This window comes from Diaporthe amygdali (assembly GCF_026229845.1).
Source record: "Diaporthe amygdali strain CAA958 chromosome Unknown NODE_1_length_4327563_cov_65_473760, whole genome shotgun sequence".
In the NCBI taxonomy this organism is placed as follows: Eukaryota; Fungi; Ascomycota; class Sordariomycetes; order Diaporthales; family Diaporthaceae; genus Diaporthe; species Diaporthe amygdali.
The window spans coordinates 114,012-138,796 of NW_026517021.1; the positions used below are offsets into that span (position 1 = coordinate 114,012).

The window sequence follows — 24,785 nt, forward strand, 5'->3', positions numbered from 1 at the left end:
GGAAGGGCAGGGCTGGCGGATGGACCCGCTGAACAAGCTTCTCTTGCAGGGATCGAGCTCCGAGAGACGGATCAGATTGGGCCAAAAGAAGAGAGTGGGTGGTCAGGCCCGCGTCATGGTCGGCACATGCTGCCCCTCACGCTCTCACGCGCTCAGCTTCCTTCCCTTGCAGGTCGCAGGTCGCACGTCGCGGGTTGCAGGTGCAGGTGCATATGAATGTGTGACTGCCCTGCGTATGCGTACAACCACATGTACCTGCCTTCTCTCTCCAGCCCCTTCCTGATGCCAGCACGAGAGAGCTGAATTGCCTTGGCTGGCGACAGGAGCTGTCCATTGCACGGTCACAATTGCCTCATTCCCCTCCTGCACGAGCGACTTCCCCTCAATGAAACGAGCGCAGCCAACACAAACATAGTCAACAGGTGCATAGCAACCCCGCCTTTGTGAGGGGCTCACGACAGCTTCACAAGCTAACCACAAGACACCAAAACCCAGCACAGCACCACGTTGACGAGCCTTACCTTGGAGACCACCAATTGTCGCGTACAATCGTACCCAACCGATACTGTAGGCGGATGTAGAAGCAGACACAATGCCCTCCTCCTCCTCCACCATCCACCTGCCAGACGGCCAGACATTCACCGTCCAGCCCGTCTTCGCCGGCCTCTTCTTCAAGAGCCACGAGCTCAACAAGAACCACCAGTCCCCCTTCCCAATCGGATGGACCATTGTCATCCACACCGAGGACGATGGCAGGCCCACTGACGACGACGACGCAATGGTGGTTGACCGAGCTGCTGGCAAGCATGAGAACGGCGTCGCCCGTCGATCCCACATCCATTCCTTCACCAGGCCCACCCTACAGAACGACAGCCTTTACATCTCCTCTATATCGAACCCCTCTTCCGCCGACTTCAAGCCTGCTGCCTCGCCCACCCGCCAGATCGCAATGATCCTATGGATCACCCTCTACTGGTACTTCCACCAGCCAGCCCCGTCCAAGACCCTCCCTCCTGACGAGCACTCCAAGTACACCGCTCCAGAGGGCAGACCTCGGGGAGACTGGCGCATAAATATAAAAAGAGACGGAGTATTGAGGGGACGCAATCTGATCCCCAAGCTGGAGAGGATGGGCCTGATCGCCACTCTGGACTCGGCGGTCGGATCATCCATGGACGACACCAGCTTGGAGTGGGCCAACATGTTTGTGTCGCAGAAGATGTTCTGGCAGATCCCCGGCCGCCTGTTCCTCTTCACCCTCCAGCCCGCCAGCAAACCCACAAGCTCCCACCCCGGCTCGCCGATCTCCTCCAGGCCGACCAGCCCCGTCTGGAACGACAGCACCTCGAGCCCACAGCAGCCCAAATCACCCACCTTCCACCTGAATGCCGATCTCCCAGGTGCGCCACCACCACAGACACTCGTCACGGTCCCCAGCTTCCCCATTGGGCCATTCTTCTCCTCCTCCCACCTGCCGACCTACTATCCTCCGGGGCCCCTCAACTATACCTTTAGCAACAACATCCGTCACCCCGTGCGCCCTAAGCCTCCACGCATGGGCGAGGTCTTTTACACACGCTTTGTTCCAAGCGTCGGGAAGTACCTCTCCTTTCGCGTCGCATCGTCTTCTCCGAAGCCGGTTCCATACCTCGGGCCTGTCTCCTCAACGCCTACAGAGGCACACCACCTCACGACCCTCTGCGACATCGTCCTGGTACAAATGTGGTTGTCGAACCCGCGAGTCTCAAAGTTTTGGGGCGGATATGTGCCGAATTTCTTAACCAATGCCTTGGCCAGCCGACACAGTTTCCCGGCCATCGGGATGTGGGATGGAGTGCCTTTCGGCTATTTCGAGATCTACTGGGTGAAAGAGGACGTGCTGGGCCGGCATATCGAAGTCGATGACTGGGACCGAGGGCTGCATCTTTTCATCGGGGAGGAATGGGCCCGTGGCATCGTCCAGACATGGCTGAGCGCCTTGGTACACTGGGTATTCTGCGCCGACTACAGGACCATGAGCGTGTGCATTGAGCCGAGAGTTGATAACGAGAGGTAGGTTGAAATTTTCGATCGTATCACTGGATGATCATTCGGACACTGACAAGATTTCCGCAGGTTCATAAAACACCTCCAGACAGGTGGCTTCATCAAGGAGAAGGAAATCACGTTCCCCCACAAGCAGTCGTGGTTCGGGCGGTTGAGGAGGGAAAATTGGGATGGACCTGCGCTATGACAGGCGCTGCACAAACAGAAGACGGCGCGAATGAGGAACGCTGTACATGACCTGAAAGGCTTGAAAGGCCTCGAACCGATCTAGATGAGACATGATGAACCATGATAGAGAACCAAAATACCACTCCAACTTGCATGCGAGAGAAGGAAGGCACTTACACTGACTCATAACGCTAGATCCCCAGCAATCCGTGGTTTGCTTGAGGAGGGCATAGCCCAATTATATGCCTGGTTGGACACCGATATCACAAGCCTCGTATGTCGAACTCCAAGCTTCTGCGCCAACGTTGTTGCGGGACAAAAAGCGAGCTCTCACCTCGAGGATGGAAGATGCCGAGGGCCTACGGATCGACACATACGTCGTTACTGAATTCGCCAGCTTGTTAAAAAGTCAACAACTATATCAGATTGAATGGCAGGCTTAGCAGCGCGTTGATTGGTGGGAAGCTTGCAACAGGTCCGTGGACCATTGGGTCGGACACGGGTCCGTGTGGCAATGCTTCCCCCGGCGCGGTGACAACGTTTTCCGGCGAGGTGGGTGCATGTGGGGAACGAGGCGCCACGATAATGGAAGTACAGGCTTTAGCTGGAAAATCTGCAACTGTAAATGAGGGGAGACGAGCAGCAAAAAGCATGCGCTCGTCCGAGTACGAACGGGAGCAACATCCGACCGGAGACTTGGCGATGTAACTGGTTTTGGTTGGAGAACGGAGGCTCATAATCCGCCTCGCCCATCGAAGGCAAGGCCGCACAACACTGCAGCGAGCTATCACGAGCCCGCGCATGCGACTCTGACTCTCACTTGCTCATCCTCGTCCAACCCATAAATAAAATCAGCAATGATCCCCTCACCAAGTCGCTGTTCCCAAGGTATCTATCCACGCCACCCCCCCTCACCGACAACCCAACCGCCAAGCCATGACGAACCTGCTAACCCTGCTCAGCAGCCTCTGGGCCCTGGCCGTCGCCTCGCTCGCGCTGGGCGTGGCGGGCGCGGCGGGCGCCGAGCCGGTCCCGCGCGCGACCTTCACCGAGGTGACGAGCTACGGCGACAACCCGACGGGGACGCGCATGTGGCTGTACGTGCCGCAGAACCTGGCCGCCGCCCCCGCCAAGCCCGCCGTCGTCGTCGGCATCCACTGGTGCAGCGGCAGCGCCAGCGCCTACTACCAGGGCACGCAGTGGGCGCGCTACGCCGAGACGTACGGGTACATTGTCGTCTACCCGCAGACGCCGTACACGCGCGACAACTGCTGGGATGTCGCCAGCAAGATGACGCTTACCCATGGTGGCGGCGGCGCGAGTAACTCGATTGCGAACATGGTGGAGTTTGTGGCGACGCAGTATGGTGCGGACCGGAGCAGGGTGTTTGCGACGGGGATCTCGTCGGGGGCTATGATGACGGTATGCTTGCGAGGTCCTTCCAGCGGACTGACTGAGTGCTGACCAAAATGAAAAAAACAGAACGTCATGGCAGCCACGTACCCAGATGTTTTTGCGGCGGGCATCGCCTACGCGGGAGTGCCGGCGGGCTGCTTCATGAGCGTCGACGACGTCCCGGACTTCTGGAACTCGACCTGCTCGACGGGCGCGTCCGTCGCGACGCAGCAGCAGTGGGCCAACGTCGTCAGGGACATGTACCCGGGCTACACGGGCCCGCGGCCCAAGATGCAGATCTACCACGGCAGCGCCGACCAGACGCTTAATGTGCAGAACTACTACGAGACTATCAAGCAGTGGACCGGCGTCTTTGGCTACTCGACCACGCCGGTCTCGACTACGGCTGACTTCCCGCGCAGCCCGTATACTAAGTATGTGTTTGGGGATAAGTTGCAGGTGAGTACTGTTGTGTCCTATGTGGCTTCTTGGTGTGAGAAAATGTGGCTGATTCCTGTGGTTTATCTGCAGACTTTCTTGGGCACGAACGTGACCCATTCAATCGATGTGTTCCCAGAGGAGGATCTGAAGTGGTTTGGTTTCACGGTAGGTTGAAACAGTTTTCGAGGCATCTATCCCCGATATTGACATTGCGTCTCATAGACACCGGTGAGCCCGACATCAGCCCCCGGAACGCCCTCGACGAGCACGACCTCTGCCAGCGCGACGACCACCGCTCCTTCCGGTGGCTCGGGAACCGCGCCTCAGTGGGCCCAGTGTGGTGGGAATGGCTGGACGGGGGCAACAGCGGTACGTTATTCTGCTTTCCTCAGAAAGACCCCACTTGAAAAGATTCTGTGTCAGGGTACTGATTTCATTTGATTGTAGTGCGCAAGCCCGTACACCTGCGTCAAGGTGAATGACTGTAAGTTGGGTATCAAAGCCCTGGTGTCTCTTCTAATGGTGCTAATTATCACTTCCAGGGTACTTCCAATGCCAGTAAACAATGTCAGAGATACCATCGTATAGTAGCTTCTAGCTATCTCATATACAGCAATATATACTTGAAATGTAATAAGTCTGTAGATCAGCTAAAAGCGATTGTGAAAGAGCCCGGCTTACTTAGACGCAATAGTGGCGAAGAGTCTGGCTTCTTTTCGAATCAACCAAAAGCGCGCGAAGTGCAGTTCGGTGTGATTTGATTTATATAAAGAAAAAAGGAAGGAAATACTGCTTATATAGGTACTACATTGTAGATGTAGATATGAGTGGACTCTAATGATGTGGAAACTCAGTCCGGCCCAAACCAGCACGACATTGCAGCTCCAGGCTCACCACGGCTCTTTCTGCTCGGCTTCGGTCGTCATAACCACTTAAACCAACGGATCTCTCAGGGACCAGTCCGATCTCGTCCGTTTCTAAGTTCTGCGCAACTAACCAACCCTGTTCGGGCCTGTAATGGATCCACACCTGCTGGCCCTTGACTAAAGACATCTTGTTCTTATCTTCATCATGAAAGTCGAGCAAGGCGACTGCCCCGAGATGCACCCCTCCTTCAGATGGAATTGCTGTCTCCTGACCACCACTTTCGTCGTCTTGAAGCGATATCTCCTCACATTCGTCTGTAATTTCATCGTCTCGAGGTGATATGTGCTCACCTTCTTCTACATCTGTGCTCGAGCCTGATCCTTTTTCAACATCGTGGTCACTTCCTTCTTCCCTCTGGCCGGGCTGGGTCCTCGTATCTCTGGCAGTAGGCTCGGATACGTTAAACTGCAATCCTGCGGGGTGATTCGGTGTCCACCGCGAGCGCCGATTCTGAACTACCCTCTGCACGATGCCCGATATAGTCGGCGATGCGCAGCATATGATACCAGTCATACAGCCAGATGCGGAGAGCAGAGAGAGATAGCTTTGGGAGTATGTAAAATCGGGAGAGATAGCGCTGCGTAGAGCAGCCATCCGGAGCCCAGTTATGATGAAGACACTTGAGGTGAACAGCTAGGTCAGTTCAAAGACCATGAAACGCTGATTCTCCCCTCACGGTACCTATGGGGACGAAGATTTCCCGCATACACACATAGAGCACAACTTACACGGCGCCAACGTTGAATACCAGTACCAACTGGATCTTTCTCCTCATGCTCATTTGCAACCCCATGATGTACTTCGCAGGAACCAAGAGTATGCCAAGATCTAGAACTAAGCCAATAGTCTCCAGCGCCATAAATGACGCTATCTGGTCGCCACAAGAGCCAAGGACATGGGGGTCCCACTGCGCTGCGAAGGGTTTGCATATCAGGAATATCTGGATTATGGACGCAACAGCGAGCCCGGCACTGAGCAACATGATCACGATGGCGGAACGACGGGCCGTAGGGAACGAGAAGATGCTGTGGATCAGCAGGCAGGCGGCGATGCGCAGCAGCCCTGTCACCAGAGTCCATATGGCCTCGGCGACAAGTATGGACTGTGTGTTCCGCATCAGCAAACGGAGCCGTGGACGTGGTTTGTATCTCTCCTGCGGGCGAGTGAGGCATGAGGCTTACCTTTGCCGCTCGTTCAAGCTGCGACTCGGGGACTCTCTGTTGATGCTCTCCTTGGCCCTCGTCGAGGATCGCCCATGTTGACAAGGAAACCAGACCTATGCCGACGATAAAAGATACGAGGATGAGTATATCGTCTGCCCGGATTGGTACGGACATCCCCGAGAATTTGCGGCAGTGGATGATAACAACCGCCAGGAATGCAAACACGGTCAGCGTCCAGTTGACTACTAAGGTGCATAAGGCGAGTGAAGTATATGCACGCATCGTGATTTATCCTGGCCGAGTCATGAGACTGGGAGGTCGCCATCGGAAAGCTTAAAGCAAAAGAGGATGCATTGTATGTCTATAGGAAACCTACGGTATAATAGAAAATGAAGGATCCTACGCGCAAGGCGACCTAGACAGGCATACTTGTGATCTTCGCCCGTGTGAAGAGATGGGGCATCATCACCCGCTAAGCCACAGGGCCAGGTGCATGCAGATGTGGCGGTTGGCTTGCATTAGCGGGCTCAAAGAATGAGGCTCTGGGGCAATAACAATTTATGCATGTGAGCGCTGTTGAGAGGTTGAGGATCTTTATTCTATAGCGTACGCAATATTAAATCAGATTTATGACAGAAAATGAATCTGTAGTCAAGTAATATAGTTACTTTGCTTTGTGGACAACATAAAAGACCCCGGCTCATTCCATCCCTGTGAGGCAACACAGGAAAGACAAGTAACCAATCGGCAGATTGTCGATGGGCGAAGTAGCTCCTCAAAGCCGGTCCCACGAGTAGAGATGAACACATCACACACTGCTTAATCCGTCCGCTTCGGTGCAGCGAGACCGATTTGAGATTGATTGACACTGCTTAGTCTCCGCTTCCCTTTGACATCTATGACCATTGATTGGCATACGTTATGTCAATCGAATATTGGGATCAGTCGCTCTTGTGTTCATAGCTCATTTCCTACTTATGCTTTTCTCGGTGTGAAAACAAGATCCAGCTTTGGCACACCCAGCGTAAAGTGGTCCGACAAGCCTGCAGTGAAGTCCTCGCGTCGCTGGCCCGGTGCAAAGGCGACATCATACTGATGACAAATCAGCGCCGTCGCCCGTCTCAGGTTCATCAACGCCAACTGTTTGCCCGGACACGAGAAGCGACCTGTCGAGAATGGGACGTGGACGGACGCGTCAATCACGAGTTCGTCCCGACGTGTAGCCCACCGCTCGGGAATGAACTCATCCGGCAGCACAAAGGCGCGCGGGTCTCGCATTATGAGGTTGTTTGCGGTCCGCACGTTTATATTGCCTGGAATCCACTGATCACCGACCCAAAGGCCCTCGGGCGGCGTTTGGCGCTGGAGGCCAGATGGGTTGGGGTTGATGAAGCGAAGCGACTCATCGATGCAGGCTTGTAGATACTCCAACTTCGCCAGCTCGGCGTTTTCGACAGTTTCGCCTTCAGTGGTGCCTTCTTGGCGCATGAGGCTGTCCACCTCCTCCTGGAGTTTACGATAAACATGCGGGTGGCACACCAGGTTGTAAAACAGAGTTGTCAGCGTCAACCTTGTTGTTTCACTCCCAGCGACGACTATCAACCCAACATCGGCCTTCATATTCGTTGTCTCCTGTTGTGAAGGCGCTGGATTTTCCCGGTACTCAGATGCTATCCACTGAAACACGTCGGGCTCTTGCGGCTCGCTACGAAGGCGTTTCCAAAACAATGCGTCCTCGAACTCGTCGAATTCGTTAGACTCCCGATTTAGAATCGGGATCCGCTTTAAAAATGGAAAAAGCCAGGGAGTGGGAGAGAAGACCGAAAGCATGGGGAGAAATCGAGCAGTGGTCTTGTAATAGTAGTCCTCCTCGTTTCTGGCCATCAATCTGAAGCTCTCGCCAAAGGCCATGTCGCCCATTATATCGAAACCCCAAAAGCCGAACCATTGTGTCACATTGAGTGGCCGAGCCTCGCTGCCCTGGACCCCTTTTAGCAATTGGGTGGTATAGCTGTTGACACGGCTTTCATAGCCTCGAAGTGCTGCACTCGGGGAATGAGGTTTTGAGTCAGTTACTGAAGACCAACACAGAATCGAGGGAGGAATTACCTTTGCTGCTGAAGGCCTTGTCCCATAGCTTGCGTCGTTGCGAGTAGAGCTGACGATCCCTCGTGCCTTGCATGTTGACTTTCGGATACATCATGTCGTACCATGGCCCTTTCGTACATGAGCCTGGCTTCGCGTTTGTTCCATGAATTGCGACCATGGCTTTCGGGTCGGCAATTGATATCTCTTCTGGGCCGATCCTCACGAAGTCGCCGTACTTCTTGTGAAGAACCTCCACCTCGTCACATAGCCGCAATTTCTTGGAAGCAAGGATCGTTTGATAAATCTGGGACCATCGGGCGATGAATGGCCCTGAGAATCCGTGACGAGTGAGGCGGTGAAAGAATGCGCGATATGTAATCATGCTCGAGAGGATTCCCAACACAAGGCTCGCCACCAAGCGGGAAGCAATGCTGGCACTTTGCAGCCATTCAGACTGTAGGCGGACGGAATGGACAACAAAAACAAGCAGCAGAAAACTGAGGATCAAGTGGGTAAATTTGAATTTTAGTGCCCATAGATGCCACTCGCCGTGTCGAAAGAGTACCACATGAAGGCCCACACCGATGATGAGGGAGGTCAGTCCGAGACGACCATCCATTTTCAAATGGGTTTCCAAAGAATCTCTTTTAAGAATAATGAGTTTGGAAATGAAAGAGCATCAAAAATTAAGAGGGTCCACTGCTTGATGGATGAGGCGCGGCAAACAAAGAAAACGTTTCGCAAGTTCGTCCGCATAGGTGAGGCGGCCAACACCGGGGAAGGTCAGCTAGCGACACGGATTTTCACATTATACGTTGCAAAGGTGAACTGAAATATGAACCACTAAGCAAGAATGACGAATAATGCAAAATATCCTATTTGTCAGCACCGTGCATACGCAAACCTCTATCAATTTTGCTCTGATTGGGTGCAAACGTGGCGGTTGGCTGGAACTTGTCAGGAGTATCATGTCATATTCCTTCCGTGTCATCCCTGTGTAGCCCAACCTTCCCTCTTTCGATAACTGGATTGCTGACGCCGCCCCTCAAATTTTGCAAGATCTTTCGTCAGACGGCGACGTCTAGCTCAATCGTGAGACGCTTCTGGGCATCAGGGGGCTTCCTTTCAAGTATTGCCTCTGCCACATTTCTTCCCAAGTAATGGCAGCCTTCCTCGGCAAGAGACGTTGTCTCAGCAAGAAATACTCCCAGGCAGGGCAAGAACATCCAATTTCGGGTCCATTGATACGAGGATTACATGCTTGACACATCGGCGAGAACGGGTTCGGAGGACATTGCAAGCCCCCGGGAATCTCAATGAATTGGTTTCAACTCCTTCAATATATCCTGGCTTCATGTGCAGTTCATCAGCTATAAGACCATCACCAGCCTCTGTTGATGGTCAGAATCCACCAGACATGCCCAGACATCATTTACAAGGCTTTGGACCGCTTGTTAGTGACCGGTTTCCCATTTATCTTGAGTGTACTCGCGATGGATTCTGCTGTGGCACCCAATTGATATGCAACATGCACCGATGGCTTTATGTAGTTAGATCCATATTTATAAAGGTTCGTTCAAGTCCCCGCCTCTGCATAAGCTCGACACAGCAGGTTGGCTCCGCAGACATCGGATGTTTCCCCCTTTCCCCCTGTTCCCCTGTTGCTCGTCCTTTTGTGCATATCTGCTCCAAGCTTCTATCCAGTATCTCATGACATCGAAGACATGCGATCGAGAAGTTTGGTTCTCTTGGCAACTGTCTTGCACATATCACACGCCTTGTCGCGTCCTAACAACCTCGGCGCGAAGCTGAGAACGTTGGATCCCAGCTCTAGTCAGCTGCCTCCCTGTGCGGTATGTCTCTTCCTCACCAACTATGTTTTTCTCATTATTTGCTGACCTCTGCCTGACGCCAGGCACCATGCTTCGCCACTGGGATTTCCGAGTCACCATGTACATCAACCAACATCACATGCATTTGCCTCCACACCGCCTCCATATCCGCCGCTATGGCACCTTGCCTACTCGCGAGTTGTCCGACAATTGACCAACTCCACACTCACAGATACGTTGCGGTGGTATGTGACGCACCGGTTCGAGATGATTCATCATGGATGATTATTTCTATTTGGACCTTGTTCTCGTTTGCCTTCACCTCTGTTGTCCTTCGTTTCATTTCACGAACTCCCTACTTTGGCGTGCGCTTGGGTTGGGACGACTGGACAATACTCGTTCTTCTTGTGCTTCAAATACCACTCAACATCACAGTTCATTACTGTGTCCGAAATGGCTTTGGTCAAGATATTTGGATGCTGGAGGAGTACCAAATTGTCGCAATCTTCAAGGTAGGCACCCCGCATCATCATGTGTGAGATCGTCCATGATACTTACAAGTCACGCGGTCAGTATTATTTCGCTGGTGAGCTTATTTATCTTCTTGGAGTTTCACTGCTGAAAATATCTGTCTTGCTACAATATCTTCGCATTTTCAACTTCCGGATCTGGGCATATAGTCTCATGGTTCTATCGACTAGCTATGGGACTGCGTTCATCATAGCAACGCTAGCCTCCTGCAGGCCCTTCAACTACATCTTCCACAGATGGCAGGCAGAGTACAGTGTAACTTGCATCAGTATCGACCATAAGTTCTACGCATCGGTCGTTATCAACATTATTGCCGATGGCATCATTACCCTCTTGCCGATAACACAAATGCAAGTCTCAATCGCTTCGGCCTCTGTCGCGGACCACTAGAATATGCTGATACCCAGGCCTATTACAGCCCGAACCTCCAAATGACTTTCAAGAAGAAGCTAGTGGTTGCTTTCATTTTTCTGGCAGGTTTCGTTGTCACGGGCATCAGCATTGCGCGCTTCGTAGTCTTCAAACAGACCGACCAAGCAAATTTCACATGTGAGCCTTCGACAGTCCTGCGTAGCTCGGATTCATAATTTACTAATATCCCGGCAATCTAGAGTCTTACATCGGAGTGAGCATTTTGTCAGTGGCGGAACTCGACATCGCGATAGTATGTGTTCGCCAGTGTCCCCTGCCTGCTCCATCTTGGTTTTCTTTTCCTTGACCATCAACTTGCCACAAGTGACCGTTAACGCCAAGGAAAAGGTATGCGCATCAGTGCCCGCAGTTGTCTCCTTGATCCGCTGGCTCAACGGGAAGAGGAATACCACCAAAGACTCATATGGAACTCCTGGGGGTTCAACGGCGATCGGGCCAAGCTTCAACTCAGACAGAAAGAAGGGCTCACGAGACCGATGGCACGGATTCACAGATGTTTTCTCGACGTATGGGACAGCCACCTTAGTCTCAAGTCAGCCAAAATCTAACGCACATATCAGCAATGACGAATTCGAGCTGCTGGAGGACTCCATTGCCGAGGAATCAAGCCCGCAGACTTCGAGTCACAACAGGCACTCACGATCTTCAGACCAAGCAACAGACCACGGGCCTCAATTGGATAATGAAACTCCATTTTACGGAGTATATCCTGGGAGGACAATGTAATTCACAGCCTTCAATGCGACTCTCCGGGCCACACATACTTTGTCATGAAAAGTATATCAAGTTTTATTGTATTTCGATTGCTTTTCTACGGCCCCACAAGACTTGTTGAAAAGATTGGATCTGGTATAGAATAATATGGTCTTGAGAGAGTAGTCGATAAAGTTAAGTGCGGTATGAAATGTGGAGACTGAAAAGTGAAAGCCCTTTCTAAAATACTTTGATGAAGTCTAGCAAAAAGACGAAAGTAGAACGAATTGATACTGCTTAGTCTTTATCGCAGCGCGATACAATTGGTACTTGACTGAAGGGAACTGGCTTCTCAAGATATGAGGTCGTGTTGAGCCCTCATTGTGCCGCAAAATATAGCCCTGCTGCCGCTATTGTGATTTTCTTTTCTTGACGTACATGAAAGGCGACACGCGCCCATGTGCTACTACTCCCACGCTTTCCCTTGTTCTCGAGGTGCGAACTCGACGAGATCAGTCACTTGAGCGTGGTACTGAACCTGCTTTGTGGGCACGCGTGAAATGTCTGATCTGACTGCGAGATTCGACTAATGATTTTCAGCTGCTCCGTGGGCTCAATAGGGAAACCGAGATCGATCACTGCCTCTTCTGTTTGCTCATTAGTAATGTTTACGAACAAATTTCCCACTTTGTTTGGGCTTGACAAATGGTGGGAGTGAAGCACGAGGCTCCGCATACCCTCCAACGCGACATTCTTAGGTAAATTTCACGCTGAACTCGGAAGATCAAGAATCAGGAACCTAGCTTAACGATCAGGAAGCAAGGCATTGAAGAAGTTATAATATGGAAGCTTTCAGTGAATTGAAGGAGTTGAATGTTCTGTTTACCTCAAAATGCCGTGTGAACTAGGCTAGTACCATCCACTTGTGGGGCGTTGAATGCGGTGGATTCGTGCGAACTTGATCGTGAGTCAACTTGCTTGTATTGTCATTTTCGGCAAGTCCGGGAACCACATAGTGCTTTCAGCAGCAGAGATATGTTGTGGTCAAATTGTAGTTGGACACAAGCATTAAGTGGCCAAAGCCATCGGGTCGCGGCTACACAGAACCCCGATAGTACATATAAAGCATTAAGTTTTGCCTTTCAAATGCGATCAGAATTATCATGTGACAAATTATTAGATTTGAAGAGCAGCTATTAATGTAAGTTTGAAAAGACGGCGAAAGACCAACATTTAGATGCCATGGACAATGCATTAACGGACCGGCAGCTTCCACACCAATAACGCCATAATGAAGCTCACCGCCATCCTCGGAGTTTCCTGTTTACTGTAAGCTTGCCAAAATTCCACGACAGATTAGGCCAAAGACTGTTTCCACACTGACCAACCAAACAGTGGCGCGGCTCACGCACAGAGCGTGCTCCTCCAGTGCGCCGTCCAAGGAGACGGCGACTACAACATAGTCAAGACTGGGGAGTTCACCTCGTCCGCATGCAGCTCAGCGGGTGGGTCGCTCGGCGCGACGCCAGGTGGTGGACGGGCCGGTGGAATCTCGTGCTGCACGACTCCAACTTCTGGCAAGGACACGTTTTATTCTACCTGCCGGACTTTTGGCGGTGGCGTGTATGTCCCTGTGCCGCAGCCTTGTTAGATGAGGCCTGGCTTTGTTGGATGATGCTAGCTTGGAGGCGGGACATGACCGCGGTTGTGACTCTATAGGCACAGGAGGACTAAGGCTCGACACAAAATTAATCACATTGAGTACAGAATGTTTTTAAACATAATTGCAACGAAAATGTTGAAATATTAACACTATTTAATATGTCATTTATTACGTATGAAGTGGTTATCATATCCCGCTCGACCAATCACAGCAGGGGTTCCTGGCTCTTGTATTGTGATCTCAAGAGCCTCCACCAACTTTGGTGCCGCCATTCGGAAGCTTGGCCCTGAAAAGGCTGAAAGGCCTCTGTCTCGTATCCGTCCCGGGATACACGGCAGGGCCAAATGCGAGCTGATTGTTAGTGAAGTAAAGGTACCCGTCCGTGGCCACCGAGAACTGGGAGAGTTATCAGATCAGTATGAAATCGCTGTGAGGGCGCAGAACTATTGCTTACAGTGTCAGCCCAATTAATCCTCGGGTCACGCAGGAAGACATGATCCGTCCCGTTCTCCGGGCTGAAGTAGTTGACCGCGTTGATCTCCATGTTACCATGGTAAATGAGACCGTTGCTGTCAGTCTCGAAGCCATCAGCAAGCCCCTTCTGACTCCGAGTGACCACAGCCGCCTGGGCCTTGACCTCGGAAGTGGGCCCGTTGTCACGCAAGCGTTCTGTTGGGATGCTGTATAGGTAGCGATTGCCGACGCCGCCAAAGTACAGGTCCTTGCCGTCGGCGCCTAGCGCGATGCCGTCCACGCCGAAGGTTATGAACGAGGCAGGCCGGCCGGGCTGGTTGGCGTACAGCTCGCGGCCCCAGACGAAGGCGAGGAACTGCCGGTCCCCTTGCACGTACGGGCTGCTGTCCAGATGCCGCCATGATTCTCCAGACCCGAGGTCGACCACGACGAGGCCTGTGCGGCCCTCGCTGGATGAGTCTGTGATGTAAGCCACGCCCTCCCCGCTGTTTGTCAAGCTGGGGTCGAGGTCGAAGCGCACGTCATTCAGATAGGTATCTGGGTAGGCGACTGTGTTGGGGAAAGTGATGGTTTTGATGATGGAGTCCGTTTCCAGGTCCACCCCAATCAGCTTTGCCCCGCCGACGCTGGCTGGAACGAGCACGCCCTCTGGGGTCAGGACCCTGCCTGTGTCGAGGATCCACAGCCGGTCTGCGCTGTCAATGACCACGCTCTGGACCCCGATCAAGTAGTCCTGGTAGTTGGCGCCGGATGGAGGGGTGGTGGTGGAGTTGATGGCCCCGCCGGGTGGGTTGTTGATGTCTGCACTCGGGTATGGCTTCTCGGTGTTGTTGTCGAACAGCTCAGCAACTGTGTATTTCCCATTGGTTCCGTCGTTGGTGTTGTTTTGGTCGAGACCACCTGGGTAGTTGGCGAACTTGCGGCCAGTCGACGAGACAGCTATGCCAGTAGGCCACTGGTCATTGAAAAGATGTACCAGCTCGAGCTGTGGGCCGGCTTGGCCAGGGTCCGAGATCAGGTCTTGGGCACCGATTAGTTGAAGCCCTACCAGAGCAGAAAATGCTGCCAACCGTAAGTAAACCATTTTGCACTGAATGAGAACAATCCTTTCTTCTTAGGAGATGCCACGATGGATTCAAGGAACCCGAGCTGAGGCCGAGGGGCAGAACGGCGTTTAAGTCACGGAGAAACGGATAGGGGAGTGAGCCTACCATGACGCAAAGACGCGATATGTAGCCAAGTCCGCTAGTCTGAAAGATCATAGATTGTTATTAATTGATCTTTGAATGCAACGAGAAGTGAGTCGTGACGTTGTAACCGGCAGTCTTGAGCGCTGTTGCAGTGGGAGCGAGCGCGAGCCGCAGCCAGGATCCGGCGATCTCTGCTAGTTTCCTTACCAATACTACCAAACAATGAGATCATGGTGCGGGGACACCAATCATCACTGCTGTCCCATGCACAGCTACTCAGCTACTATGGACCCAGGGGTTAGGTTTATGGTGCCTTGCAGCGATCATCTCCCTAGGCCGCGGCATATGGGACGACTTGAAGTAAGCTTTTCTACCGAATGGGCGGCACCACAGACAAACAGATCTTCGGACATTCTCGGATTGTTGACACTTCCCCTCTTTATAGTCATGTACAGGCTTCTTGCTTGAGACCAACACTCTGGTGAGGGATAGCACATGCTTTCACAAGACACCGGCGAGTTTGATTGCTCGCAATTGTATGCGTCTACATGGCTTCGCACCCCGCAAGAAACTCTGACGAATCAAGATGTGGTGGTACTGAGCACGAGGAGCCAAGGATAGTCATCCTCGAAGAGATGTGTTTGTATAAGAAGATGCGGATTGCAGACTCATTAAAAGCTATGCCATGAAGGATACATTATAACTTCCCAAATTTCCACGTACAATTACGCCCAATCTTCAACCTTGTGAAGGTGATCGTAATCCAAAACCTGCCGAGCTAATTATACCCATCAAGAACTGACTGATTGTAGTAGCGCAAAAGCATGTAACATCCCCACAAGGCTCGCCTCGCAGCGTCAGACAGCCTTAACCTCCACAAATTGCCCTAGACCGCTGCGGTCCGGACGACCAACCGCGGTTCTTACTCCATCAATTCACTGGGATACCCAGTCCTCGCTCTCCGACTGACCTGCCCACTCTCGGCCGAGCCAGCCTGGTGAGTAGATATTCCGCCCACCAAAGAACCGTTCCTCGGAAGCCGTCTATTGCGATGCAGTATGGCTCTTCCGTCCCGAAGCAGTCTCCTGCTGACCGCGTCCGCAGGGACGGCCAGCAGCTTTTCGTCGATCTCCTCCAGAAATGAGCCCGCTCTCCCGCTGGTCGGGAGCACAGAGGGTCTGCTTGGAGCTATTTGATTGCTTTGCTTGTCGGGTGTCGTGATTCCTGTGATATCGCCGCATGGTGTTGGTCTTGGTGTGGAGGACTGCACTCCCGAGAAGGATGGGGTTGTGGAAGCACACGAGCTCGAACAGGACGGCGTTGCTGGCACGTATGGGGATGAGTTGACGGCCGACCGGACGCCATGGACATCAGTCGTGGCTGATGGCTCTGGCCGTGGGGCCGGCGTCTGTGATGTCGCTGGTGTCGTGTTCTTAAGGTCAGAGAGCTGGGAGTAGCTCACTTCGACTCGGACACCCTCCCCTCGCATCTTGATGTTTCGGAGCATGAGCTTCACAGTGCCCTCCTCGTCATCGGTTTCAACTTCGAAGCGATCCTTAAGCTTTGTGGGGATTAGCCCTGCCTTTGACGCGAGAATGCTGTATTCAGGGAAGCTTACCGAGTTCTTCTGTTCACAGGCTCGCTGTTCGAAGTACTGCAGGGCTGTCTCCTCCTCTATAGACGGCGCTGGGGCTTCTACGTCACCCACCGTGACGAGTTCTTCGGATTGGGGTGCAGAAGATGAGTCGGATGCTGAGGCGGCAGGTATGGGCTCCAATGTCATGCCCTTGGGGCCGAGGACGAAGCATAAGCGCCGGCGTAGTGGTGGACGTGGCGGGGCTGGGGTCACATTCACCTCCTCGAGAGCCTCGAAACATTCGGATGCCGCAATTGGAGGTTCTTGGTCTTCATCGAATTCAATGGACGGATCACGGAGGTCGTATAGTATGATGCCAAGCAAGATTCCCAGAATGATCCCTTGCGTGGGTAGCGGCATTCGGGCGGCGATGAAGCCAATGAACACGTAGAACATGGCTTTAGCCATTTTCAGATTATCAGTAGGCACTTGACTGTCAAAACAGTTGCAACTCAATCAATCGTGGAGTGACTTTATGTGAATTCAATATGATGTTCCGGTTTTTTCAATGATGAGGGAGGTCGACGTGAGGATATCAGTAAATTTCTGCATCGATTGTATGGTATTACTATAGAAAATATGTTGCATTCATCAATATTGTGAGACTTTATGTCCTCCATCATTCAATTCAGCCCAATTATTGTGTCTGCAGTAGCTAACCCGGGTTTTTCTCAATTTCTACCGCCTGGTTCAGCTCGGTCATGGCTTAGGCCGCTCTGGTGCGCAGCCGGTCGAAGTCAGCAGGGCAAATATGAACAATTTTACGAGGCTTCGCCTTGAAAATGAGGGTCACAAGGTCTTAATTCTTTTTTTTTTTTTAAAAAAAAACAAAAAACAAAAAAAAACAAAAAAACAAATGCTGTTGAAACCTAGGGCATTTCTATTTCGTGGTCAATGCGATGTCTGGAGGCCTAGAAGGTGCAATGGCCACAACGGTTCACACCAGGCTCCTAGACATCTCCAGGAGGACCAGGTAGGTAAGCATATCACAGAAACGTGGTTAAGGTTAGCAGAACGAATTTCGGTCCAAGTTCATCGTCGATTATTTTATTCTGAATCGACAGACGTCATCTACCCACGTAGGAATCCCCCCAACCTCGTGCCCGAAGAGGGCTGCAAATGACATATTCTGCACCCGATTTCTTCGACGTACCGTCCATGATCATCATGCGCCCATCAATCAATGAAATCTCATATTCACCAGGCAGGGAGAGCCAGGATTGGCACCACTGATAGATATCCACTGACCCAGACACAATCGTCGTCCCCCCCAATTGACAAGTAAGCCATCGAACAACCGTGCTGAACAATCATAAGGCGTGCCGCAGGTTCCACATCTCATGGCAATCGCTCAAGCAAACGGATCTTCTGGACGATTCTCCTTCTTCTCACCAGAAGAGACCCTACCAGCATCGTAGTTCGTCAGGCCCGGGCCACCAACAACCCACCGGCCGGGCGCCCGAGCCAGCGCAGCAGCGCGGTCCTGCACCTCCTTGAACAGCACCGTGTTGGACGCAGTCAGACTGTGGCCGCGCGCCGCAGGCTGCGCGACGTGGAAGCCGAAGTTGCCGTCGGCCGCGACGCCGCGGCCGCGTGAGAAGGCGGGGTCCCACGAGTTGCGCCCGGCGCCAGAGGGCGGCGTGGGTGCGTCGCGGTGCGGGGTGGGGCGCGTAGGCAGCTCGTCGGCCGACTGGGTGTGCTTGGGGTCGTAGGCCTTGTTCCAGGCGGTCAGGTCGGTCGAGGTATCCTTGGACTTGGTGACCTCGTCTGGGAAGCTGGGTCGATTGAGGCGCTGCCAGTCGACTAGGCCCATGCCAGTGCCCACGGAGGACATGTTTGCGTCGAAGTGCTCCGTCGCGGTGGCGTGCCTCAACTTCTCCAGTAGGGTAGACTCGCGGCGGCGTAACATCTGGGCCACATGCAGGGCTTTGTTTGAGGGCTTGTTGGCTTCGGCACCGTTGCTGGGCTGCATACGGGCATGGGCTGGGCCGAGAAGGAAGTCATTGACGCGGTGTTTTCCGTCGGCATCCTGGCTGCCATCGCTGGATGGGGTGTCCTTGGTGGGTCCATCGATGCCCAGCTTGCTGGCAGACTGCGGCAAGAAGCGAACGGTAGGGCTGTGCGGAAGGCTGGGGACGTGCTTGCCCATCAGCACGCGTGGCTGCATCTCTGGAGCTATGGTGCTCGTCGTGCCAGTGGGCATGGCCATGATCTCGCTGCCGTAGTATCCAACGCTGGTGACGCGTCCGGCTGGGCCATCGAGATCCTTGGGCGCGAGCGTTCCGTCGATTCTGCCAAGCTCATCCTCTAACATGCGCAGGTCCTCCTCAGCGCACACAACGACCTCACAAAGCGCGTTGCCTGCCATGCGTAGCACCCGGTTGTTGCTGGTGGCCCAATCCTGGCGCTGTTTGCCCGAGATTTCATTGAATTCATCGAGCTCGTTGCGGATGGTCTCGAGGCGGCGATTGACGGCCTTCTTCTTGTCCTCGATAGGGTCCTTGACACGGTCAACGAGGGTGCTGGCGTAAACCTGGATCTGGTCATCCCGAGATTTGATGCCGCTGGACGGGATGCTGGCTGTGGGAGGGAATGCATCGTGGGTGCTGAAGTGTCTATAAAGGTACTCGAGGCGGTCACGGTCATACTGGGCTCGCTTGAAAGGGTTGGCCAGGATTGAATAGGCGGCGTTCACCTGGAGTGGCGTGGTAAGTAAAGTCTCATTGCGCTGTTGGAAGGTCGATCGCGAGGTGCGTACGCTTACCGCATCGCTGGGGACCTGCTGAAGCTTCTTGGTGATTGAGTCGTAGGCGGCGCGCAGGCCTTCCTCGTCTGCGTTGGGAGAGACGCCCAACAGGCCGTAGAGATCGTAGACTGTGACGCGTTGACGAGCCATGGCTGTCTGAAGAACGTCGTATGCGACGCGGTCGGCCGTCATGTTGAGGCTAAGTCACTCAAACGGTGCTGACAGCAGGGACGAAGTTTGAGTGTGCTCGATTGAAGTCAGAAGCAGTAGACTTGATTGAGTTGCATGGGTTCAAAGGCGGGAGCCAGAGATGAGAGCTGTCAGGTTTTGCTCCTAATTTATGCAGTATGAGAGGAATGAAGGCCTGTATCTTGAGTGAATCTGTAGGATGAGCTTAGACAGTCAGTCTGTGACTCGCCCTGTAAATTATGTTTGTCCCTCCATTCACTTCAATTAGGTCGACCTCGATTTTCAAAAACACTTTTGTGCATTGATCATCCATATTTCAGCAGCACATCGTTGAAATATGCCGGAGTCAGGGAGATCGACTTCTGGTGAAGACATTAGGCAGAACCAGATCTTGGATACCGTGGCCCACAAACCACAGCAAGGTGAGCGCAAAAGGCAAGGACAGTCTTGCACATCAACCAAGGAGCCGAAAAGACATTCGCAAACAGCATGATAGCTAACGCCGAACTAAAGAACATGCAGCAAGAAAGGACATCTGTGCTCTCGAAATCGAAGCGAGTATCGTGCAAGGTTTAGCAAACTATGGGCTCTTGTTTGCACACCTGGAATACAGTAAATGCTTCATTGGCAAACCTTGAGAGGGGATGCACTTTTTGGGGCGAATCTGATATCCTTTCTTTCAGTAGTTTACCATGAGAAATTACAAGAGACGCTTCTGGTCTCGGTCTTGCGGTCAGACCACGAGCAAAGTGAATTTGACATGCTCAACTACTTCACCTGTATCAGTGCACCCATGTTTCGACGTAAGCATCGCTTAAGATATGTCTTTATTACAATTATTCTAGCCTATCCTTATATTCCAAGGGCTCTAAGCAGCACATTTTCTTTAGATTGTGAATCTAATGACCATGTCACCGCTTCAAGAATTGGCCGTCTCTCCTTGCCCTCCCAATGTCGAAAAGCACCCGCTTCTCACAAAGCAATCGCTGCCGCTAATCCCAACGCAACAGAGAGCCCCGTCACCGCCGTCGACCCGGTTCCCGAAACCCACGTCACCGGCGCATCCGCAGACCCCGACCCATCCGGCCGAGTCGAGACGAGCACTGTCGGAGACGAACCAGCCGTGGACGTGGTCGTCTCAGCAGCGACGCTCGAGGTCGTCGACGGCGCAAGCGGGTCAGCCGAGAGGAAGCTCGGCGTCGCCGTTGCGGTGCCCGAGTACAGCGGGCACCCGGGGACGCCCGTCTTGGGCGCCGCGCGGCCGCCGCCGCAGTCTGGCACCGTGCAGATCTCCAGCGTGTCTGGGTCGTAGTATACCAGGGACTCGTAGACGTTCCCGTACTCGTGCGACGTGGGGTCGATGGTCACCGTGCTAGTGAAGGTTGTGCAGCCCGAGAGGTCTGTCTTTGCCAGGGCTGCTAGGGGTGACAGCGCGAGGAGAGCGACGGCTGTGAGATGAGCTGAGGACGGCATTGTGGGTGGTGATCGCTGTAATAAGCCGGCGTTGGCAAGGCGATGTTTTTCAGCGAAGGTCTCGTAGTCGGAGCAAGGTGAGGTGAGAAGAGAGCAGAACCAAAGGACGACAAAGTTGACGGTCACTCAGGGCGGGTCGTCAAATACTTCTTTCATTTTCATGATGACCCTGCCGCCAAGAACCCGTATTTCAACACGGGTTCTGGAAAATCCTCCCGCCCCTTATTTTGGGATTCATACCGCACGCCAGTCTGTTCCTGGTGCTGACATTTTAGTTCAAGCACCAAACCGACGAATGATAGATGCTTATGGGGGCTTAGCCTCTTCATGTTACCCCAACTTTGGAATCAATTTTCAAACGTATTGACTGATAGGCAACCTTTGGCAAAATTAAAATTGCCTGTGAGCTGCGTGCTTATATCGAGTTGATACCTGGGATCAGCTCCTTTCACTTCAATATATATATACAAACTGAAAGGCATCCGTCGACGCCAGACATTATCATTGCTAAACGCATAGTTTCCGGCTATGATGGCAAGATTAGTTTTGTTCAACTTTCAGTTTATCTGAAGTTTATCCTCTTGAACCAGAGTTTTGACAAACTAGGTTCTTATGAGTTGCTTGACAATCGAAGCTTCGCTACCTGTCGTCATATTCGATAGGATTGCATAAGGGATGAGTGGCCGGCGTACCCAGCGTACGGAAACATCGGTAGTATATGTGACAGAGCAAGTCAATATGTCCTCACGACAGGCATAAAGTCTGGGATATGAGAACTTGTAAAATACATTAGCGTCGCATGACAATTATGGAAGCAGTATGACAAGCTGCTACTAGCCTTGGAAAATACTCAGTAGAGTTCACTGCAGATGGGTAAAACGAAATTGGAATTAATGCTAATGCTTTATCAAGCCGAGTAAAGATTCAAGACTTCCACAGTCCATGCGATTGAAAGCCAATGTCATGTAGCGTCCTAGGTGTTGCGAGAACAAGAATTTAGCCGGTCATTACGCAACAAACAAAAACGGTGCACAACCTAGAGGACGGCGAGAGCAATATTCGGCCATTGTTGAAGGTGGGCAAAGCTATTTGCCATGTGCTAGCGACTTTTGCTGCGTTCATACACTATTCTGATCAACTACTATCACGAGAATGCAGTTGGACCACGGAGCCGGAGTCGGCACACATGCAAAAATCTAGATTATCTATGAAACTTTTGCGCCTTGTCATCAAGGCTCATCCCTATATTTTGATGGCTACTTTTGGCCCAACCTTTAGGGTTCTCGCGACACCAAGCAGAATTGAGCCCCCAGCCACGGTAATAGCGGCCCAGACCCAGCTCGCATTATAAGACCCGAATGCTCGCTGGAGCACCCCGCTGATGGGACTTCCTATGAGAAGCCCAAACGACATGATGGAGAACGCCATGCCGAAGCGCGTGCCCATGACGCTCATGTCTCCCGTCAGACGTACAAAGATCGTCGGCTGAAGCGCAAAGAAAGTGCCGGTGAAAAAGCCGTACACGACCGAAACCACAAAGACACCCGCGGCGTTCTTGACGCCGATGAAGCCCAAGCTCGTCGCAGCTAGGCAAATGGTGGTAATCGTGATCATGTTCATTGGGCCCATCATACCAGCGAGGTGGATGTTAGGGATGATGCGGCCGATGATGGACGACAGGTTCACGATGGCCAGGAGATAGAAGGCCGTGTCCTCTGATGTGATTCCTGTACTAACAGCGAAGCTCTCCACGTAGAAGAAGGGCGTGTATAGGCCCAGGAAAACGGTGAAGTAGGCAAAGATCAGCGCCACATAGGGCCAGTCGGTCAGGGATTCTCGATGGACGAGAGCTCGTCGTTTAGCTGATGCGCCTGGGCCGCGCAGGACGATGTTGCACACAGTCAACGTGACGAGCACGATCAAAGCTATGGTTCGGACGGTCCACCCGAATCCAATCTTCGGCAGCAGGTTCTTGATGACTATTGGGAAGATAACACTGAAACTCACTACGCGTCAGAATTATGAACATGTCTGAAGCCTGACATTACGGCTGTGGGGAAAGGGGATAAAATTGTACTGACCCGCCGACACCGCTTCCACAGGCAGCGATGCCGTTCGCAATCGGCAGCTTCGTGTTGAACCAGAGCGCCGTGATGGCAACCGTCATGATCGACAAGCAGCCGCAACCGATACCGATGCAGAACCCCTGGGCCAGGAGCAGCTGCCAGAACTCTGTGCAGAAGCTCTGCATCAGCGTCCCAAAGAAGACGAGCAGCGACCCAGCGCCGAGCAGGTAGCGGTAATACCCGGCATCGTAGATGGACCCTGTCACGAACCCGAGAAAGACGAGCAGGAAGCTCTGCACGGAGCCGATGGTCGAGATCTCGAAGGGGGTGTAGTTCTCTAGGAGGCTCGTCTCGTAGTACGCCTGGAAGCTACCGTAGCTGGAGAGGAGGCCTGCTCAGGTGACACGCGGTCAGTACTAGTGCGCTGCCCGTGGTGGAATAAGAGTTGATGTCGTTGAGGTACTCACCCCATGTATTGAAATAGAGGAAGAACGCGCCCACAACCTGGAGCCATGCTTGCAACCCGCCATTGGGTATTGTGCGTGCTGGCTTGGTTTCGGACGCTGAAGAGTCTGTCTCGACAACGTCTTTGGGTGTATCCTTCTCTACCATATTCTGCGTCGTCGACGACGTGTGGTTCTCTGCATCCTGGTCTGCTGGGGCCATGATAGTAGCCTGTGTTGAAGATAGTCCAGGTATCCGCGACGGCCGGCTCAAAATTTACAGGACCTGATACCCGTTCTTGTCGATGCGACGACGCCCACTTGAGTCAATCCTCCGGAATCAGGATCAGATATTGGAACTTGGTGCACGCGCTTGCGTATCATGCATGTGGCAAGTGCATGAGGAATTGCCGGGTATGGTCAAAATACACAGGCTGCATGCATGAGTTGCGTACCTAGGTAGCTGACATGTAGCAATGCTGAGGTGGTATCGTACCAGATCAGAAAATTATTTCACCTATCAGGCGTTCATTGTTTTGGCAGTCCCCTATTTCTTGGCCTATTCGCCGCAATGCGTCCGGCGGATGGACCCGCTCGAGGTGCTCCACATTGACAATCTGGGTATATTCACCGGGCCCAGGAGGCGAAAAATTACCTGTCATACCACACCACAGGATCCTCTCCTCTTGCGGAAGGAGGTATTATAGATACGATCACGAGCGCGAACAGAGAGGCAAGGCTCTCAGCCATGTTTGCGCAGCCCGTGTCGGGTAGCATCGTGTATAGTACCCGCCCCACAGACCCTATCGATCCATGGTGGCTAGGCGCCCCTGTCCCTCGGCACTCGAAATGACGTGCGCGAGGCGCGACGCGGATGAATAACGTTTACAATGACACGCAGCCAACATACACAATGCATTTGATTATGCATCGGTACGTACATACTGAGCCGTGTAACATCATCGATGGGCGGTTCACCCGAAGTTCCTGGTCGGATCGACTTCCTGCATGTCAAACCCTCCTTTCGTCCATCTGATTCATCGGTGTTGAGATATGCCGGTGGCCGCTACATGGAATCGAAAAGCGGACAACACACCTGTTAGAGACGAAATTATGGGAGAATAACTGCGCCATGTTTGCTGGTCCCCACTTGTGAAGAGCACATGGAAGTCCCCGTTGTTTGGTAAGT

At 52.8% G+C, this 24,785-nt stretch overlaps 11 protein-coding genes across 11 annotated transcripts; 5 read left to right on the forward strand and 6 right to left on the reverse strand.

Moving 5' to 3' along the window:
• Positions 1 to 592: 592 nt before the first annotated feature.
• J7T55_005590 (aerobactin siderophore biosynthesis protein iucB) lies at positions 593 to 2,233 on the forward strand (the record flags this gene model as incomplete). Its single annotated transcript, XM_053137758.1, has 2 exons — positions 593 to 2,052; positions 2,116 to 2,233. 2 exons carry the CDS (start codon positions 593 to 595, stop codon positions 2,231 to 2,233), a joined length of 1,578 nt encoding a protein of 525 aa, XP_053000361.1.
• A 917-nt stretch (positions 2,234 to 3,150) lies between these two features.
• On the forward strand, positions 3,151 to 4,612 carry J7T55_005591 (PHB depolymerase family esterase; the record flags this gene model as incomplete). The annotated part of the gene is made up of 6 exons (XM_053137869.1): positions 3,151 to 3,636; positions 3,697 to 4,068; positions 4,141 to 4,215; positions 4,273 to 4,419; positions 4,498 to 4,534; positions 4,593 to 4,612. The coding sequence occupies 6 exons, from the start codon at positions 3,151 to 3,153 to the stop codon at positions 4,610 to 4,612; spliced, it is 1,137 nt and encodes a 378-aa protein (XP_053000362.1).
• A 272-nt stretch (positions 4,613 to 4,884) lies between these two features.
• On the reverse strand, positions 4,885 to 6,422 carry J7T55_005592 (uncharacterized protein; the record flags this gene model as incomplete). Its single annotated transcript, XM_053137980.1, has 3 exons — positions 4,885 to 5,596; positions 5,706 to 6,079; positions 6,159 to 6,422. The coding sequence occupies 3 exons, from the start codon at positions 6,420 to 6,422 to the stop codon at positions 4,885 to 4,887; spliced, it is 1,350 nt and encodes a 449-aa protein (XP_053000363.1).
• Positions 6,423 to 7,115: 693 nt separating this feature from the next.
• Positions 7,116 to 8,847, reverse strand: J7T55_005593 (cytochrome P450; the record flags this gene model as incomplete). The annotated part of the gene is made up of 2 exons (XM_053138091.1): positions 7,116 to 8,182; positions 8,250 to 8,847. 2 exons carry the CDS (start codon positions 8,845 to 8,847, stop codon positions 7,116 to 7,118), a joined length of 1,665 nt encoding a protein of 554 aa, XP_053000364.1.
• A 1,105-nt stretch (positions 8,848 to 9,952) lies between these two features.
• On the forward strand, positions 9,953 to 11,749 carry J7T55_005594 (uncharacterized protein; the record flags this gene model as incomplete). The annotated part of the gene is made up of 5 exons (XM_053138201.1): positions 9,953 to 10,081; positions 10,144 to 10,572; positions 10,999 to 11,140; positions 11,328 to 11,529; positions 11,584 to 11,749. The coding sequence occupies 5 exons, from the start codon at positions 9,953 to 9,955 to the stop codon at positions 11,747 to 11,749; spliced, it is 1,068 nt and encodes a 355-aa protein (XP_053000365.1).
• Positions 11,750 to 13,007: 1,258 nt separating this feature from the next.
• Positions 13,008 to 13,367, forward strand: J7T55_005595 (uncharacterized protein; the record flags this gene model as incomplete). Its single annotated transcript, XM_053138311.1, has 2 exons — positions 13,008 to 13,045; positions 13,112 to 13,367. 2 exons carry the CDS (start codon positions 13,008 to 13,010, stop codon positions 13,365 to 13,367), a joined length of 294 nt encoding a protein of 97 aa, XP_053000366.1.
• Positions 13,368 to 13,619: 252 nt separating this feature from the next.
• Positions 13,620 to 14,937, reverse strand: J7T55_005596 (uncharacterized protein; the record flags this gene model as incomplete). The annotated part of the gene is made up of 2 exons (XM_053138420.1): positions 13,620 to 13,775; positions 13,834 to 14,937. The coding sequence occupies 2 exons, from the start codon at positions 14,935 to 14,937 to the stop codon at positions 13,620 to 13,622; spliced, it is 1,260 nt and encodes a 419-aa protein (XP_053000367.1).
• Positions 14,938 to 15,965: 1,028 nt separating this feature from the next.
• J7T55_005597 (uncharacterized protein) lies at positions 15,966 to 17,087 on the reverse strand (the record flags this gene model as incomplete). Its single annotated transcript, XM_053138531.1, has 1 exon — positions 15,966 to 17,087. The coding sequence occupies one exon, from the start codon at positions 17,085 to 17,087 to the stop codon at positions 15,966 to 15,968; it is 1,122 nt and encodes a 373-aa protein (XP_053000368.1).
• Positions 17,088 to 18,030: 943 nt separating this feature from the next.
• On the reverse strand, positions 18,031 to 19,617 carry J7T55_005598 (uncharacterized protein; the record flags this gene model as incomplete). Its single annotated transcript, XM_053138640.1, has 1 exon — positions 18,031 to 19,617. The coding sequence occupies one exon, from the start codon at positions 19,615 to 19,617 to the stop codon at positions 18,031 to 18,033; it is 1,587 nt and encodes a 528-aa protein (XP_053000369.1).
• A 334-nt stretch (positions 19,618 to 19,951) lies between these two features.
• J7T55_005599 (siderophore biosynthesis) lies at positions 19,952 to 20,926 on the forward strand (the record flags this gene model as incomplete). The annotated part of the gene is made up of 4 exons (XM_053138750.1): positions 19,952 to 20,036; positions 20,128 to 20,226; positions 20,301 to 20,417; positions 20,625 to 20,926. 4 exons carry the CDS (start codon positions 19,952 to 19,954, stop codon positions 20,924 to 20,926), a joined length of 603 nt encoding a protein of 200 aa, XP_053000370.1.
• Positions 20,927 to 22,329: 1,403 nt separating this feature from the next.
• Positions 22,330 to 23,819, reverse strand: J7T55_005600 (major facilitator superfamily transporter; the record flags this gene model as incomplete). Its single annotated transcript, XM_053138860.1, has 3 exons — positions 22,330 to 23,083; positions 23,169 to 23,544; positions 23,621 to 23,819. 3 exons carry the CDS (start codon positions 23,817 to 23,819, stop codon positions 22,330 to 22,332), a joined length of 1,329 nt encoding a protein of 442 aa, XP_053000371.1.
• Between the last annotated feature and the right edge of the window lie 966 nt (positions 23,820 to 24,785).